Source organism: Phascolarctos cinereus, unplaced genomic scaffold, assembly GCF_003287225.1.
Source record: "Phascolarctos cinereus isolate Bilbo 61053 unplaced genomic scaffold, phaCin_HiC Scaffold_2;HRSCAF=192, whole genome shotgun sequence".
In the NCBI taxonomy this organism is placed as follows: Eukaryota; Metazoa; Chordata; class Mammalia; order Diprotodontia; family Phascolarctidae; genus Phascolarctos; species Phascolarctos cinereus.
Genome location: NW_027555625.1, coordinates 11,162,100 through 11,176,963, shown reverse-complemented (window position 1 = coordinate 11,176,963; position 14,864 = coordinate 11,162,100). Strand labels below are relative to the sequence as shown.

Below are 14,864 nucleotides of genomic sequence, written 5' to 3'. Positions count from 1 at the left end.
TTGTCTTCTATCTGTCCAGTTATTCATCTGCTTTCTCCTCCACAAGAATGTAAGCTTCTTGAGGGCAGGGACTATTTTTGCTGGTCTTTGTGTTTTGTGTTGTATGCTTCAAGGCACATAGTATGCAATTGCTAAGTGCTTGTTTACTGACTGACCCAGACAAAGTGGCCAACCTGACATACCATCTACAGCCAGCACACCCTTACCCAAGCCGTGCTACAGGCCCAGAATACTCCCCCTCCTCGCCTATACCTCCTCTAATTCCTAGCTCCCTTCAAGGCCCAGCTGGGCTGCCATCTCCCATAAAGTCTTCCTGATCTCCCCAATAATTAGATACTCCTTTGTACGGTGTCCTCTCTCTGTTTCTCTCTCCATCTCTCCCTCTCTCTCTGTGTATATATACATATACGCATACGCACACATGTATTTTGTATTGATTCATCTGTGTTCATGTATCTCCTTGGCAGAATGTAAGTGCTCTGAGCAGCAGCTGTCTCACTGGTCTCTGCATCCCCCGGTGTGGGGCTTAATAAATGTTTACTGAATTTCCTTAGAAGCTTTTCTCTCAGCACATGGAGCTTCCCCAACCCTCACTGCAGGGCAGCTATCTACCCCAGTTCTGAGGCTTTACCACCTACCTGATTTGGGTTTGGGGTGCCCGAAATATCATTCATACTCCGGCTCTGGGCGTGACCTAGGGGAGAAAAACAGGACTTCTTTAGCTGGGGGAATTCCTCTAATCCTGGGGTCCCACTGGCCTTTGGATCTTTGGTCAGAGTGGGGAGATCTCTCCCATCACCTCAACAATCTCATTGCTATCTGCCCTTTTTGTTCCTTCTAGGAATAGTGGTGAATACTAGAGTGAATACAGTGGGTTGGTACCAAGGTCAGCTCCTGCTCAGCCCAGCAAAGTCAGGAGCAGTGAGCTAGCTACACCTTGGAGACGTGCTACTGCTGGACTCACTTGGGAGATGTAGCTCAGAGAATAGGCATAGAATGTCTGAGGTTTAGAACATAGAGCACAGAATGTCAGAGGTGGGAGGGAGCTACATGGAATAGAGGATATCAGAACTAGGAGAGACCTTAGAACATAGAATACAGAATGGGAGAGGTGGGATGGGTCTTAGAACATAGATCACAGAATGGGAGAAGTAGGAGGGAAATTAGAGCATAAAATACAGAATATCAGAATTGGGAGGGAACCACATAGAACAGAGGATATCAGCTAGGAGAGACATTAGAACATAGAACACAGAAGGAGAGAGATGGGAGGGAAATTAGAATATAGAACACAGAATGGGAGAGGTGGGAAAGAAATTAGAACATAGAATACAGAATGGGAGAGGTGGGAAAGAAATTAGAACATAGAATACAGAATGAGAGAGATGGGAGGGAAATTAGAACATAGAATGCGGAATGGGAGAGATGGGAGGGAAATTAGAACATAGAACACAGAATGGGAGAGGTGGGAAAGAAATTAGGACATAGAATACAGAATGTCAGAATTGGGAGGGAACTGCTTAGAACAGAGGATATCAGAGCTAGGAGAGACTTTAGCACATAGAATACAGAATGGCCAAGTTAGAAGGAAACTTAGAACATAAGCAGATTAACATTGGAAGAGACCATAGTTGATAGAGTCAACCAGGTGGCACCGTAGTGCACAAAGCTCTGGATCTGGAGTCTGGAAGACTCATCTCTCTGAGTCCAAATCTGGCTTCAGATGCTAGCTGTGTAACTCCGGGTGAGTCACTTAACCCTGATTGCCTCACTTTTCTCATCTGTAAAGTGAGCTGGAGAAGGAAGTGGCGAAGCACTCCAGTATCTTTGCCAAGAAAATCCCAGATGGGGTCACAAAGAGTCGGACACTACTGAAAATGCCTTAACAACAACTTCTACTACAACTTCCTGGCAGTGGAGCAGGCTGACTTTTAAAAGTAGCTAATTAAATCTGGGTTCTTTCAGTACCTACCTCTCTACTGCCCCATCCTTCTCTGCTTCAGGGGCAGATTTCCATGAGCAGGTTCAGAGACCGCCCTGGCTTGAGCCAGGGATGCCTCCCATAACCCTGCCTATCTCTTGCCAACTCCCAGGCTCAGCCTAAGCCCAGGGACCCCCACCCACGTCAGCACCACCAAGCCCCTGCTGTGAGGAAGTCCACTCTCTCTACCTTCCCTGCACCCTCACCCCACTCCCTGCGTTATCTTTTGCCACATCCAGGATCATCTGTGCTTATTCCACCTTTTAGGGTCTTTCCTTAGAATGATCCGGAGCCGAGGCCCAAATCCCTTTGGCTACTCTGTCCTCATTTTCAGGGAGAAAGAATTAGGTTATTCTGTGTGGCCCCAGAGGGCAGAACTGGGAACAACTGGGATGAAGCGGGGAGATGAAGAGAGGACAATTGTGGCTGGATGTCAGGAACTGTCCCAGAATGAACCGGGCTGCCTGGACGAGGGGTAGGGTCCCCCTCCCTGGAGGTCTTCACCCAGAGGATGGTTTGGAGGGAATGTTATAGGCAGAAGTCTTGCCATGTGGGGCTGGCTACTGAGGACCATTCTGAATATAAACTTTCTGAAATGCTCTGAATGTGGCCACGTCCCCCTAAGGACGAGCTAGAGCAATAAAAAACCTATGCTGGGTGTTCCAGCCCTAAACCTGCTTTGAGCTCAGCCAGGTAATTCAAGCCAGAGACTTGTTTTCTTTCCCTGGAATTACATGGATTCTTTTCTCCAAACCTCTGAGCGTTCTCTCTGGCAGCGGGCAGGCCTGTCTTCATGAACCACATTTTTCTGGCAGATGGGAGTTGGCATCGCTCATGGGGTGCTTACGCAAAGGCCTCCCCCACCCCGGGAGTCCTTGAGGCACATTTGAGTATTCTGACCCCAGGGACCATTTACTGGGGACTGATGCCATGACCCTGGGGGAACCTTGGAACTGGGAGACAAGGGTCTGCAGCTCTGTCCTGAGAATGCCCATGGCCAGGGCTCAAGAAGACTAGGCTGCTTAATTAATTAATTAATATTCTTTGGGCACTTCTCCACCCTGTTCTGCCTTGAGTCACCGCGATCTGTGTACTTGTCTCATCTCCCCTTCCAAAGGAGAACAATGGCTGCATTTCTTGATTGACTGACTGACTGACTGACTGACTGACATTTGGACAAGCTCCAGGGGATGAGGCAGAGCCTTGGACACAATACCCGCTTACAGCCTCCACCCTCTCCCTTTACCAATGTGCCAAGGAATCCTCTTTTTCTTCAGTCCCTCTCTGTGGCACCCTGGATTAAAGATGAATGTCTAAGTCTTGCATTCGAGGCCCTTCAGAGCCTGACCCCGGTCTACCTTCCCAGATTTATTTCATGTTACTCCTCATCACAGCCTTTATGTTCCAGCCAAACAGAACTCTTGGCTTTCCCCCCGTCTTGCTTCTTGCCTCTGCACATCTGTGTTGGCCCCCTCTCGTAGCTGGAATATGCTCCCCAAACATTTGGAGGGCTTTTCATGTCAAGAAGAGATCCGACTTGTTCTCTGACCCCAGGTTCTCCCATGGTTTGCTTCCTTCTGGGCCCATCCAACCTTGTCTAAAGGGGCCCGGAGCAGGCGTCTCACCCCAGAGCTTCACTCACTCGGCAGTCTGGGGCTGATCTCCTGGACACAGCCCCTCAGGAAGTCCATGACCAAAGGCACAGCTGAGGAAAGCCAGAGGCTGTCCCCAACCTTCCCAGGGGAGGCAGGGAGGGAGTGTCACTCAGGCGTCTCAGTTCTGCTCTTTGATGCAGCGTTCAGGTAAATGTCACAAAACACTGAATGGCAATGTGTTTAATGACAATCAGAGGTGCTGGCTTGGACACAGGCCAACTCTCTGAGTGGAAAGTGAATGACAGAGAGCTGGTTTAACCTACACCTGTCCAGAAAGCCCTGCTACAATCTCACCAGAAAGTGGGCCTCGCGAGTGTGCACCTCCTGCCCACCCATGCTCAGACGCCCCCAAGTCAGCGTCTCCTTGCTGATGGACGCTCCTGGACTCGCTCTCGGGCCCAGCCAAGCAAACTTGCTCCCTTCAGTGCCCTCGTGAGCACAAGACTTGGGCACAAGGATGCCCTCCTCGGAGTTAAGCAACAGAAGCTTCCTAAGCGGCGTTTCCCTAGACGCTCCTGGGAATGCTGAGCAGTGCTATCACAATGCTGCCTTAAACCCCGAAGCTGCTGCTGACACAGAGTGGCAGGCCAAGGCTAGCGAGACACTTACACAGCCGTCCATAGCTGGCGTTCTGCCTGGTCCGCAGGTCCTCAGTGGAGTGGTGCAAGTTGGGGCCAGCTGCTGTAGGGCTCCGGGCTGGGCTCCGGTCTGCAAGAAGGACAGAATGGCTTGGTGAGTAGGGACTCGGGCTGATGGACCCCGCTCCCCTGGAGTTATCTGGACCCAGGCTGGGCCGAAGGAAGAGGAGGTTGGTGATGAATATTAATAGTGTGGAGAGATTGTAGGGGAAACTTTTATCCTACTCCCATGGTATATGCAGGAAGGCTCACATCAAATGCAAATTAAAAAGATTTCCTTTCTTTCTTTCTTTCTTTCTTTCTTTCTTTCTTTCTTTCTTTCTTTCTTTCTTTCTTTCTTTCTTTCTTTCTTTCTTTCTTTCTTTCTTTCTTTCTTCTCTCTCTCTCTCTCTCTCTCTCTCTCTCTCTCTCTCTCTCTCTTTCCATCTATCTATTATCTATCTATCACCTTGCAAATTTTAAAGTGAAAATTTTAGGGCTATTTAGATAGCTGTTATTATTATCTTAATCACATAAAACAGATGTGCTAATAGGATCATAAGTTTAGGGCTGGAAGGGACCTTGAAGGTCGTTCTATCCAACCTCCCGATTTTATGGCTGAGGAGCCTGAGGAACAGAGGGGTTAAGTGACTTGCCCCAGATCTCAAAGCTAGTAAGTGTCTGAGTCAGGATTTGAACCCAGGTCTTTCTGACTCCAAGCACAGTACTCTATTCACTATGCCATGAGTAGTTTGAAAAACTCTCAGCAGAGACTAGTAATAATCTAATTATTATACATGCTGAAAAGAAATAATATGTTTTTTAAAAGCATTTTTCAAGTTAAGCTTTTCCCTGAATCAAACTGACCTTTCTGTGTCCCATTTATTCAAACAAGTGAGGTTTTACCATCATGCACTTTGTTTTTAAAATTTTCAAATATATTTTTATTTATTCCATTAAATATTTCCCAATTACATGTAAGAAAAATTTTAACATATGTTTTTTAAAAATTGAGTTCCAAATTCTCTCCCTGTCATCCTGCTTCTATCCCTCAGGAAGGCAAATGATATGATACTGAGAACTCAAAGGAGTGATGGTGAGGAAGGGAGGGCAGAGATGGCCTCACTCAGGTGTGAAACCTCGCTCCTCCTGCCTCACCTGAGAAGGTAGAAAAAGCACCTGCTGCTTGGGGCCAGCCTCTGGCTTTCGTCGGTTGTCCCTTTGGTCGTGGGCTACCTGAGGGTCTCTGTGCAGATCAGCCCCAGAGTGCTGAGTGAGTAAAACCCTGGGGTGGCTGAAGTGGGAATGAAGTGACTGATGAGTGACTGATGGGGAGTGAAGCCATACTCCAGGAAAAGGGAGAGTGGGACAGTGTATTGGGAAATATTGGGACAGGGGTGAAGATGGAGTGCTTAACTTGAACATTCCCTGGTCTCTTCTGACCCTCGGCCCATAGACCTTTCCGCTCCCTTGCTCTAAACCTCTTTCTCCCCACCATTCCTCTGTCCTTTTCCTACCTGGACCTCGATCTTCATGTAGATCCAGAGGGACCTCCCAAGGGCTTTGCCCAGTCACCCTTCTCTGCTCTCTGGGAGGGCTCCTGGGAGGGAGGAGGGGTGATTCCCTGAATTCTCTGGACCACACTCTAAAGACTTTCCATAGGAGCCATGAGAGGGGCTAAGGCTAGAGTCCCCTCACAGCCAGGGCTGGCTGTGGCCCTGACCTGTGAGTGCCCAACTTACTGGAGGGGGAAGAGACAGATTTTCCAATGTCCGCCAGCGAGCGGTGGATAGGTTTCTTAGTCTGATGCCGATGTTTTCTCAAGAGGACGTAGCAGACTCTCTCTCTCAGCTCTGGCTTCAGGAGTCCATCTTCTATTTGCTTCTCGACAACATCATCTGATCAGGAAACAAACACCCCCAAGTAGGGCATTGCCCAGTGGGATGAGCCAAGTGGTCTGTGACTCCCTCTTCAACCCCTGAGATATCTTGGAGTGGATGGAGGAAGAAGCATGTAGTAATAAGTTTATCAATTGACTGATCCTCACAACAATCCTGAAAGGTATGAGGTACTAATTATCACCATTTTATAGTTGTGGAAACTGAGGTAGACAGGAGGTAAGTGACTTGCCCAGGGTCACACAGGAAGTATCTGAAGCAAGATTTGAACTCAGAACTTCTTAACATTCTATCCACTGTGCCACCTCACTGAGCTTGTAAGAAGCAGTAATAGCATACTAGATTGTGCTGGGTTCAAGTCTTGCTTGTGACACATACTACATGTATGATCATGGACACATTATTTCTTCTCTCAGTACTTCCAGCACTTCCTGGAGTCTGTTTAGTCATGCACTAGTGAAGGGCATTTCCACACTGGGAGACCCCCCAAAAAAGAAAAAAAGAAATCCCCAAACTTTCAGCCCTTCTTGGGTTGTTTTGGAACCTCTACAGGTCAGCACTGGCCAGAATTTAGATAATGCTGTAGGGTTTACAAAGTACTTTCCTCTCAGCAGTCCTGGGGGGTTGGCAGTGCAAGTATAATACCTATTTCCCAAATGAAGAACAAGGACTAAGAGGGGCGTCACAGAGCTAGCTAAGTTCAGGTGAAGAGCCAGGATCTTAGGGGGAAGTCCAGCGCTTTCCCCACTAGGCTGCCCTGCCTCATCACATCTGCAGGGTTGGTTTCAAATCTGGGCAACTCTTTTTTTTTTTTTTTGGTGAGACTTTGGTAACTGGGAATCCATCCAGAGCCAGAGCTGGGCCATCATGCAGCTGGGGGAACCCTGAGTTTGGAGTCCACCACTCTCTGGGATGCCAGCCCCACCAGAATCAGCTGCAGGAGCCTGAGACATTGAGCAACAGGAAGGAAGACTCGGAAGGGTAAATATCACTTCTATCTTTAAGTAGTCCAGAAGATGTCACGTGGAAGAAGGATTAGCTAACCTTGTTCTCTTCGGCTTCAGAGGGCAAAAGGAGAAGCAGAAAGGAAAACTCGGGTTGAATACATGGAATATACTTAGATACACCTGCTGATTAATGGAATCTGCTAGTGAGTTTTCATCACCATTGCCAAATTTCAGAGCCGTAATTAGGGTGGGGAAGCTGGAGCTTTGCCTCGGGCACTGAAAATTGGAGGGTGCAAAATTTCAAAATAATGATTTCAATAGATTGTGTAATTTTCAAATTTGTTACATTTACATTTTGACAGCATGCTCACTCCCCTTTAGGAGTATAGACGCATGTTAGCTAAATTAATTCAGTTAGGAAGTCACCACATGTTGCGTTCTGTCTAATCCACCTTCCAGGCCACATATCAGATGAGCTCCTCCCTAACCTGGCCAAATCTGCTCCTCTGGGCTAGCAGCCTCAACAGAAGTCTTGAGGTATCTCATGGTCTCCCTCCATTGTGTCAGGGCTGGGGGTCTCCTCCTTTCTTCAGGGAAGTCTATGTCCCAGGAAATCCTCCCCCACAGGTGAACTGAGGGTATATTTATTTAGAACCACAAACTATTTGGTGCTGATTGCCCCTGGCACCGAAACTCTAACCTATAACCCATCAGATTCAGTTTCCTTCACCAGAGGCAATGCAGACTCAGTGAGGTAGGAAGGTTTATCACAACTTCCTTCAAGAGAGGGGAAGTGACCAGTCCCACAATCACATGAGCAAAGAGATCCCCTCATACCTATGATCTGTGGTAAGGAGCAGCCATCTAAGTCCAGAAGCACAGTACCAGTCTGGAGGCAGGTTCGGAGTTCAAACAAGCTATGCAGAGATAATGTCGATACATGGGGCTTACTCCATCGCTCACCTCCTTCTTCAACCTTCTCTTCAAACTTTACCCACCTAGGAAGGGAGAAGGAGGAAATTCAGTTTGGGCAGGGCTGGGATTTGGGGCAAGTGATGTGAAAGCAATGGACGTTGTCTGGGTGGGCTCCATGTTCTGGGGTCAAAGGCAAGGGAGTAGTCAGGGGTTCCTCACACCTCTTCTATCTCTGAAAGATATCTGCAAAGGTCCTGAAGCCAAAAAAAAATGTCACAAACTTGGTCCCCAAGGCTGGTCTTGCTCAGAGTATATGACACATTTATTAAACACATGTGACAAACAACTGTGCTAACATAAGCAAGACCGTTCTGCCCTCAAGGAACTTACATTCTAATGGGGAAGAAAATACCTTAAGGGAGCTGGGAAGTGGGAGTGGTGTCTATCTCTCCAGCAGAGTTGGTGTCTGCCCACCTCTACTGTCTGTGACTTGAAGGATGCTGGGAAAGACTTGAGAACATCTTCGCCATAGATCCCCCCATCGGGTCTCAAATTTACAAATTAATGGTCCTCTGGGCTGAGGAATTGAAGCCCCCCCCCGATAAATGTGACCTGGGAGGGGACAGGCATTAAGCCAGGGATCCCTAAATACTCTTTTTTTGGTGGTGGTGGGCGACTACTTTTAATTTTCTTGGAGTCTGGAGATCATCGGTGCCTGAGGGAGACAAAATTACAACTGAGGGTACAATGTAGGCGGTTGCTTGGGGTGCAACAGAAAGGAAGGAACAACTAGGGATACTTTTGAATGACTTTTAATTCCTGCACATATTATTAGGAACTGGATTACTTACTATGACTTATAGTCATTTCAAGTCATCTATATAACAAGAAAGATGGAAACCTTCTGGGGGAAAAGGTCTCACCTTAGACACACACTAGCTGTGTGACTCTGGGTGAGGTAGTTTCCCTCTTTGGGCCATAATCTTCATCTGTAAAGTGAGACTTTTAGACCCACTGGCCTTGAAGGTCTCTTGACACAGAAGGCCAGTGAGAGCTCAGCTTCCGAGCTTTATCTATACTCAAACATTTGTAAACACTCCTATCCCTTATTTGGTGAAGAATTCACCCCTGGGCCATAGCCACAAAAGGTGCCCCATCTCCTCCCCTCCCCCTTTTTTGTGGTCTGATTTTTTAGTATTCAGGTCATGCATCCATTTTGCATTTATGTGGGGTAAAGGGCTGGTCTAAACTTATCCTCCATCTGACTACTTTCCTGTGTTCACAGAAATTCTTATCAGATAAGGAGCTCATTCCTACCTAATTTATGTTTTCAAGTTTATCAAACTCTGAGTTATTGAGTTTAATGCTTCCTAATTTTTGTCTCGTCTTTTCTCTATTGATCATCTTTTCTAATTTTTAACCAGGATTAAATAGTTTTCATGATCCCAACTTTATAACAAAGGTGTTAGTCTGGAAGGGTTATTCTGTGGGAGTTATTTATTTTTAATGTAACAGACACCAGAAGGTCAGGGGCCACATCTAAAGCACCCCTTTCATTTTGTTTTTCCTGGAAATTGAAAATGCAACGTCACATGCCTTTAAAACCAAGAACATGAAACCTAACATTTTATTCAGTACTACCAATTAAGTGGAAATAGTCAGTCAGTCAGTCAGTCAATAAACATTTATTAAGTGCTTGCTACTTGCCAGGCACTGGGCTAAGCACTGGAGGTACAAGTATGGGAAGGAAAAAAAAGAGAGAGAAAGAGAGGGAAAGAGAAAAAGATAGAGAAATGGATAGATAGTATAGAGAGCCACGCATAAAAGAAGGGAATGAGACAGAGAAGAAACAGAAAGAAAAGGAGCTCAAAGCAATTTGAAATGAAGAATTCTTGTTTATACCTCTTGTTTGTTTAGTATCATTATTTATGGTAATCAAAGATCATCACCACAGACCTTAGAAATGGAGATTAGAGCTCAGACCACTGCTCATTTTTTCCCAATTAAAAATAATATTTAAACACTCTGAACTTAACAAACATGAAAAGGGAGGACACATGTAAGAGTGTTAAGAAAAAGAGGGTTATACCTGACATTTGGTTTCCTTTATGTACAATTTACTTAAAAAAATCTATATTTACAGATTCAACATGTCACTTTTAGAGCTATGCTTCTGTTTTTTCTTAGATCTTCAGAACAAGGATGGACAACTTCCCAACAGCCAGGTTCCTATTAATGTGAATAACAATTTCCTGTAATGGCCACATTGCCTTTCTGTAGGGGAAGGAGTTAAAAGGTAGCTCTGAGGGGCCCTATCTCAACTCTTTGAATAACAAGTTCGGGAAGATCAATGAGCAGAAAAACATGCCTGGCACAGAGCTCACATTTAATCAGTGATTATCAATGGATTGATTTCAAGTTTGAACTTTTGCTAGTCTTTCCACAGGAGCCAATGTTCACATGGCAACACAGGCTTAGCTACTAGAGCTATGAAGATACTTGACTGTCTTGCTGACTGGTCATAGGTCCCTTGCAAATCTTTGCATTGTAATATTATTTTACATCTTTTGAAGAAGATACTTTAGAGGAGAGTGGTAGCAAACTAAAATGGAAATAGATTCCTCTGGCCACATATTGACTTAGAAAACCACAAATTAACATCATCTATGTTTTGTTGTATTACTTCTTTTGTTAGACATTTTCCAATTATGTTTTAATCTGGTTTGAAGCCAGTTTGACCCCCCTGATTTAAACCTCAGCTTATCCAAGTTTAGGAAGCTCTAGCTTCAGCTGGGTCTACAGAAAGTCTTTCCAAGAAAGAGACTGAAGCTCATTCCCTCCTATTGGAATTAATCAACAAACAACCATTTGTTAAAATCTTGCTGCGTGCAGATTGCTGTGTTGGAGACCTTAGGTGTAGATAAAGCATGCCAATGTGGAGCTTATTTTATTTTTATTGTTTTTTGGAGGCAATCGGGGCTAAGTGACTTGCCCAGGGTCACACAGCTAGTAAGTGTCTGAGGTTGGATTTGAACTCAGGTCCTTTTGACTCCAGGGTTGATGCTCTATCCCCTGCACCACTTAGTTGCCCCCATTGTGGAGCTTATGGTCCAGCAGAGGGCTAAGAGTCAAACTCAGATTGCTCTAGTATATGATAATATGTAATACACCTATAATCTATATGAGGAATGGGGGAAGACTAGGGAAGTCTTCATGGAGAAAGTGGCATTTGAGTTCACTTTAAAAGGTAACGAAGAAGGAGAGGAAAACAAGACATAAATAACAATGTGGATAAAGGAAGAAGGGCACAGTCCATACTGGGTGCCAGAGAATAATGCATTTTGGCTGATGGCCAGAGAGTGTAATAAGAGATAAAACTGGGAAGGTAGGAAAATGTTGGGTGCAGAAACCAAATGGCAGTGAATGGGAAAGGAAACGTGTGGTGCTGAAGAGGTGGCCAAGGTGGGCAGCCAGGAGTTTAAGAGCTAAAGGGAAGAAAGATGTAGGACACTAGCTTGAGGAGACAGAAGGGTTTCTGCGTCCACCCCCACTCCACCTCACCCCAAGGAACAGAGGATTGCTAAGTATGCTGGCAAGCTGCCAGCTGAGAGGGAGAAATTGAAGATGAAAGAGGGAAAGACTGATGGCCAAGCTTTGGGCTGAGATGGGTGGGGAAGGGATGAAGAATGTGAGTAGCAGAATTATCCTCATCAAGGAGAAGGGCTACTGCCTCCTTGGAGGTTGGAGCAAAGGAGGAGAGGATGGGGGGGGTGATACAGGGTTACTTTTGAGGTGTGGAGTAGGGGAGATGAGGAGCTTTAGGACTGGGCCCAACTGAGCATGTTTGTAGGAAAATGCCTGAAGATGCATTGGGGGCCAAGTGGGTGGGTTACTGCTGGAAAAAGGTCCTAGAGAAGATGCTAGAGAACTAGGATCTCATCTCCCCTCTGAGCCTGGAAGTGCTGCAACATCCCAATCTCATCGCACCAGTTTCCTCTGCTTTTGAGTTCTCTTCAGCAGAATGAAGGGCAAAAGCCCCCTTTGGCACCTATTTCTCTCATGGCTCCCCTCGATGCCTCCTCCTGTGCTATGGGTGGAAGTTAAGCACAACCATGTTTGTCCCTCCCCCAAATCCTGATCTCTACAAAGCTACTGTCAAACCCACTGGATAGTCAGTGAAAACCCACGGATGCCAGACAAAAGAAGAAAAGCAGCTGGGGATTCTCATCACCTGACAACCTTCCTTCACCCTCTACCCGGTAAATGAAGGCTAGCTTGTAAGAAGCAACATCAAGCTCCCTGTCCCTGCTTGGGTGATGCCCAAGAGGCATGATTTGAACCCATGCCTATACAAACCTTATACAAAATTTTCCTGGTATGCAGGAGAAGCAATTTTGTATAGTGAGAGTGATTGTGCTGAACCTGACATCACAAAGCTGGGAAACAACTCTACATTGACAGCTCATTATTTTTTGGACAGAATCAATCCCTAGGAAGGGGGCCTCTAGGTGACGCCATAGTGCACAGAGCACTGGGTCTAGAGTCAGGAAGACTCTTTTTTGAGTTCAAATCTAGTCTATGACACTTACTAGTTGTGTGACCCTGGACAAGCCACTCAGCCCTGTTTACTTCAGTTTCCTCATCTGTAAAATGAGCTGGAGGAGGAAATAGCAAACTATTCTAGTGTCTTTGCCAAGAAAACCCCAAATGGGGTCACAAAGAGTCAGATGCGACTGAAAGGACTCAACAACTACCGTGGTCTATTAGATGGAGCACTAGCTATATACTCAGGAAGAGTCTCTTCCTCTTCTTCTTCGCAATTCTACCCACCTCAGCCTCCAGCCCAGCCCTAGTCTCTGCCACCATGAAGCTGTCCCTGACAATTTTGACTCAACATTGTTCTCTCTCTACTGTGACCCTTGTAATCTATACCACACAATTTAACTTAATTTACATATCATCTTGGGAAATAGTGTGGCCTCATGGATAGAGAACTGACCCCAGAGCCAGTAAGATCTGGGCTTGTGTGCTGCCTCTGACACATATTTGATCTGATCCTCTCTCGTCTTCTTTGGAGATCGCTCCCACCATCGTCCCCAATGTCTCTTTAAATATCAGGCTCTCCTTTAGTGGTTCCTTCCCTGATGCTTGCAAAAATGCCCAAGTTCTTCATTCCTAAAAAATTCTCCCTAGCTCCTACCATATCCACTAGCAATTGTCTCTTATATTCTCTCTCTCTCTCTCTCTCTCTCTCTCACACACACACACACACACACACACACATACACATACTTTCTCCTGTCTTTCTCTCTCTGTCTCTCTCTCTCTCTGTCTCACACACACACACACACACACACACACACATTCTTTCTTTGCTCTGTCTCTCTTTTTCCTCAAAAAAAAAAAGCCACCTACCGTCAGTTGCATCCACTTTTCTCACTCCCATCTTAGCTCTCTGCAGTCTGGCTTCACACCTCATCTTTCCACTGAAACTGCTGTCTCCAAAGTTCCTAACAATTTCTTCATTTCCTTTTCTCAGTGACTATCTTTTTCGACCTCTCTGTGGCCTTGATCACTTACGAGCACCCTCTCTCCTTGACACTCTCCTTGCTGCATTTTCATGGCAATTCTTTTTCCTGTTGTTTCTCCTGCCTGACTGGATGTTTCTTCTCAGTTTTCTTTTTCTTTTTTTTTTTTATTTGCGGGCTATTCATCCAGATTATGCTCAGTAACTGTGGATGTCTGCCAGGCTTTGTTCTGGGTCCAATTCTCTCCTCTGTCTATATCATCCCATTTGGCAATCTCACCAGCTCTCATGGGTTAAGTTGTAATCTCTATGCAGACCATTCCCAGACCTGTCTGTCAGCCCCAACCTCTCCCCTGAATTCTAGTCCTTTATCAATCACTAACTTCCTATAGGAATCTCAAACTAGGCATCCGGTTAGCCTCTCAAATTCAATATGTCCAAAGCAGAATTCATTGTCTTCACCCCTCCCTGCCAACTTTCCATCTTCCTAGCTTCCCCATCCTCCTCACTACCCCCTCTCAAAATCTCAGTCATTCCTGAGTCTCACTCACCCCAACTGACTCCATCTTGGTCATTTCTACTTTCACATCTCTTGGATGAAGCCCCTTCTTTTCTTACACATCTACTACGCTCCTTCAGGCCCTAATTATCTCTTACCTAGACTATATCAATAGTCTTCTCGTTGTTTTTCCTGCCTCAAACCTCTTCCCATTCCAATCAACTCTTCTCCTCAGAGTGCTAACGTGATTTTTTCTAAAGCACATGTTTGACCACGTCATAGCCTTCCCTTCCCCTCCTAACCCCTTTCAATACACTCTAATGCTTCCCTTTATGATCAAACATACATTCCTCAAATTTGCTACATTTTCATTGTTTGAGTTCTTAATGCAGCATTCCCCTTCACCAGCTCGAAGGTCTGGTCTTGCTGGATGGCTCCTTACACAGGGTGCGCCATGTCATATTTCCACCTTTGGCAATGGCTGTCTCCTATGCCTGGAATGCCCTCCCTCCCTAACCTTCAACCCTTAGAATTCCTCAAGCCTCAGCTCACATGGCATCTCCCGCAGGAGGCTTCCCAGCCCCCCAGCTGCCTTCCTCTGAGGCTGCCTTCCATCCAGTTTGAATCTAGTTTGCATCTAGCGATTTATATATGTGTTGTCTTCTCCGTTAGAATGTAAGCTCATTGTGGCAGGGACTCGTCTTGCTTTTTCTTTGTATGCTCAGCACTTAATACGGTTTCTGGCACATAGTATGTGCATAACACGTGCTTATTAATTGATCAATACTGGCTACTTGTGGCTCTGAGCAAGTAATTTAACTTCTC

General features: G+C 45.8%; 1 protein-coding gene across 1 annotated transcript in view; it reads right to left on the bottom strand.

Moving 5' to 3' along the window:
- The window catches only part of SLC4A5 (solute carrier family 4 member 5), a 118,881-nt gene that overhangs the window by 42,346 nt on the left and 61,671 nt on the right, over nucleotides 1-14,864 (bottom strand). Inside the window, exons 5-8 of the mRNA XM_078149225.1 lie at nucleotides 7,936-8,096; nucleotides 5,996-6,151; nucleotides 4,246-4,344; nucleotides 639-694 (exon numbers count right to left, since the gene is read on the bottom strand). Of these exons, the coding sequence (XP_078005351.1) occupies nucleotides 639-694; nucleotides 4,246-4,344; nucleotides 5,996-6,151; nucleotides 7,936-8,096 (472 nt within the window). The remainder of the gene's footprint in view (nucleotides 1-638; nucleotides 695-4,245; nucleotides 4,345-5,995; nucleotides 6,152-7,935; nucleotides 8,097-14,864) is intronic.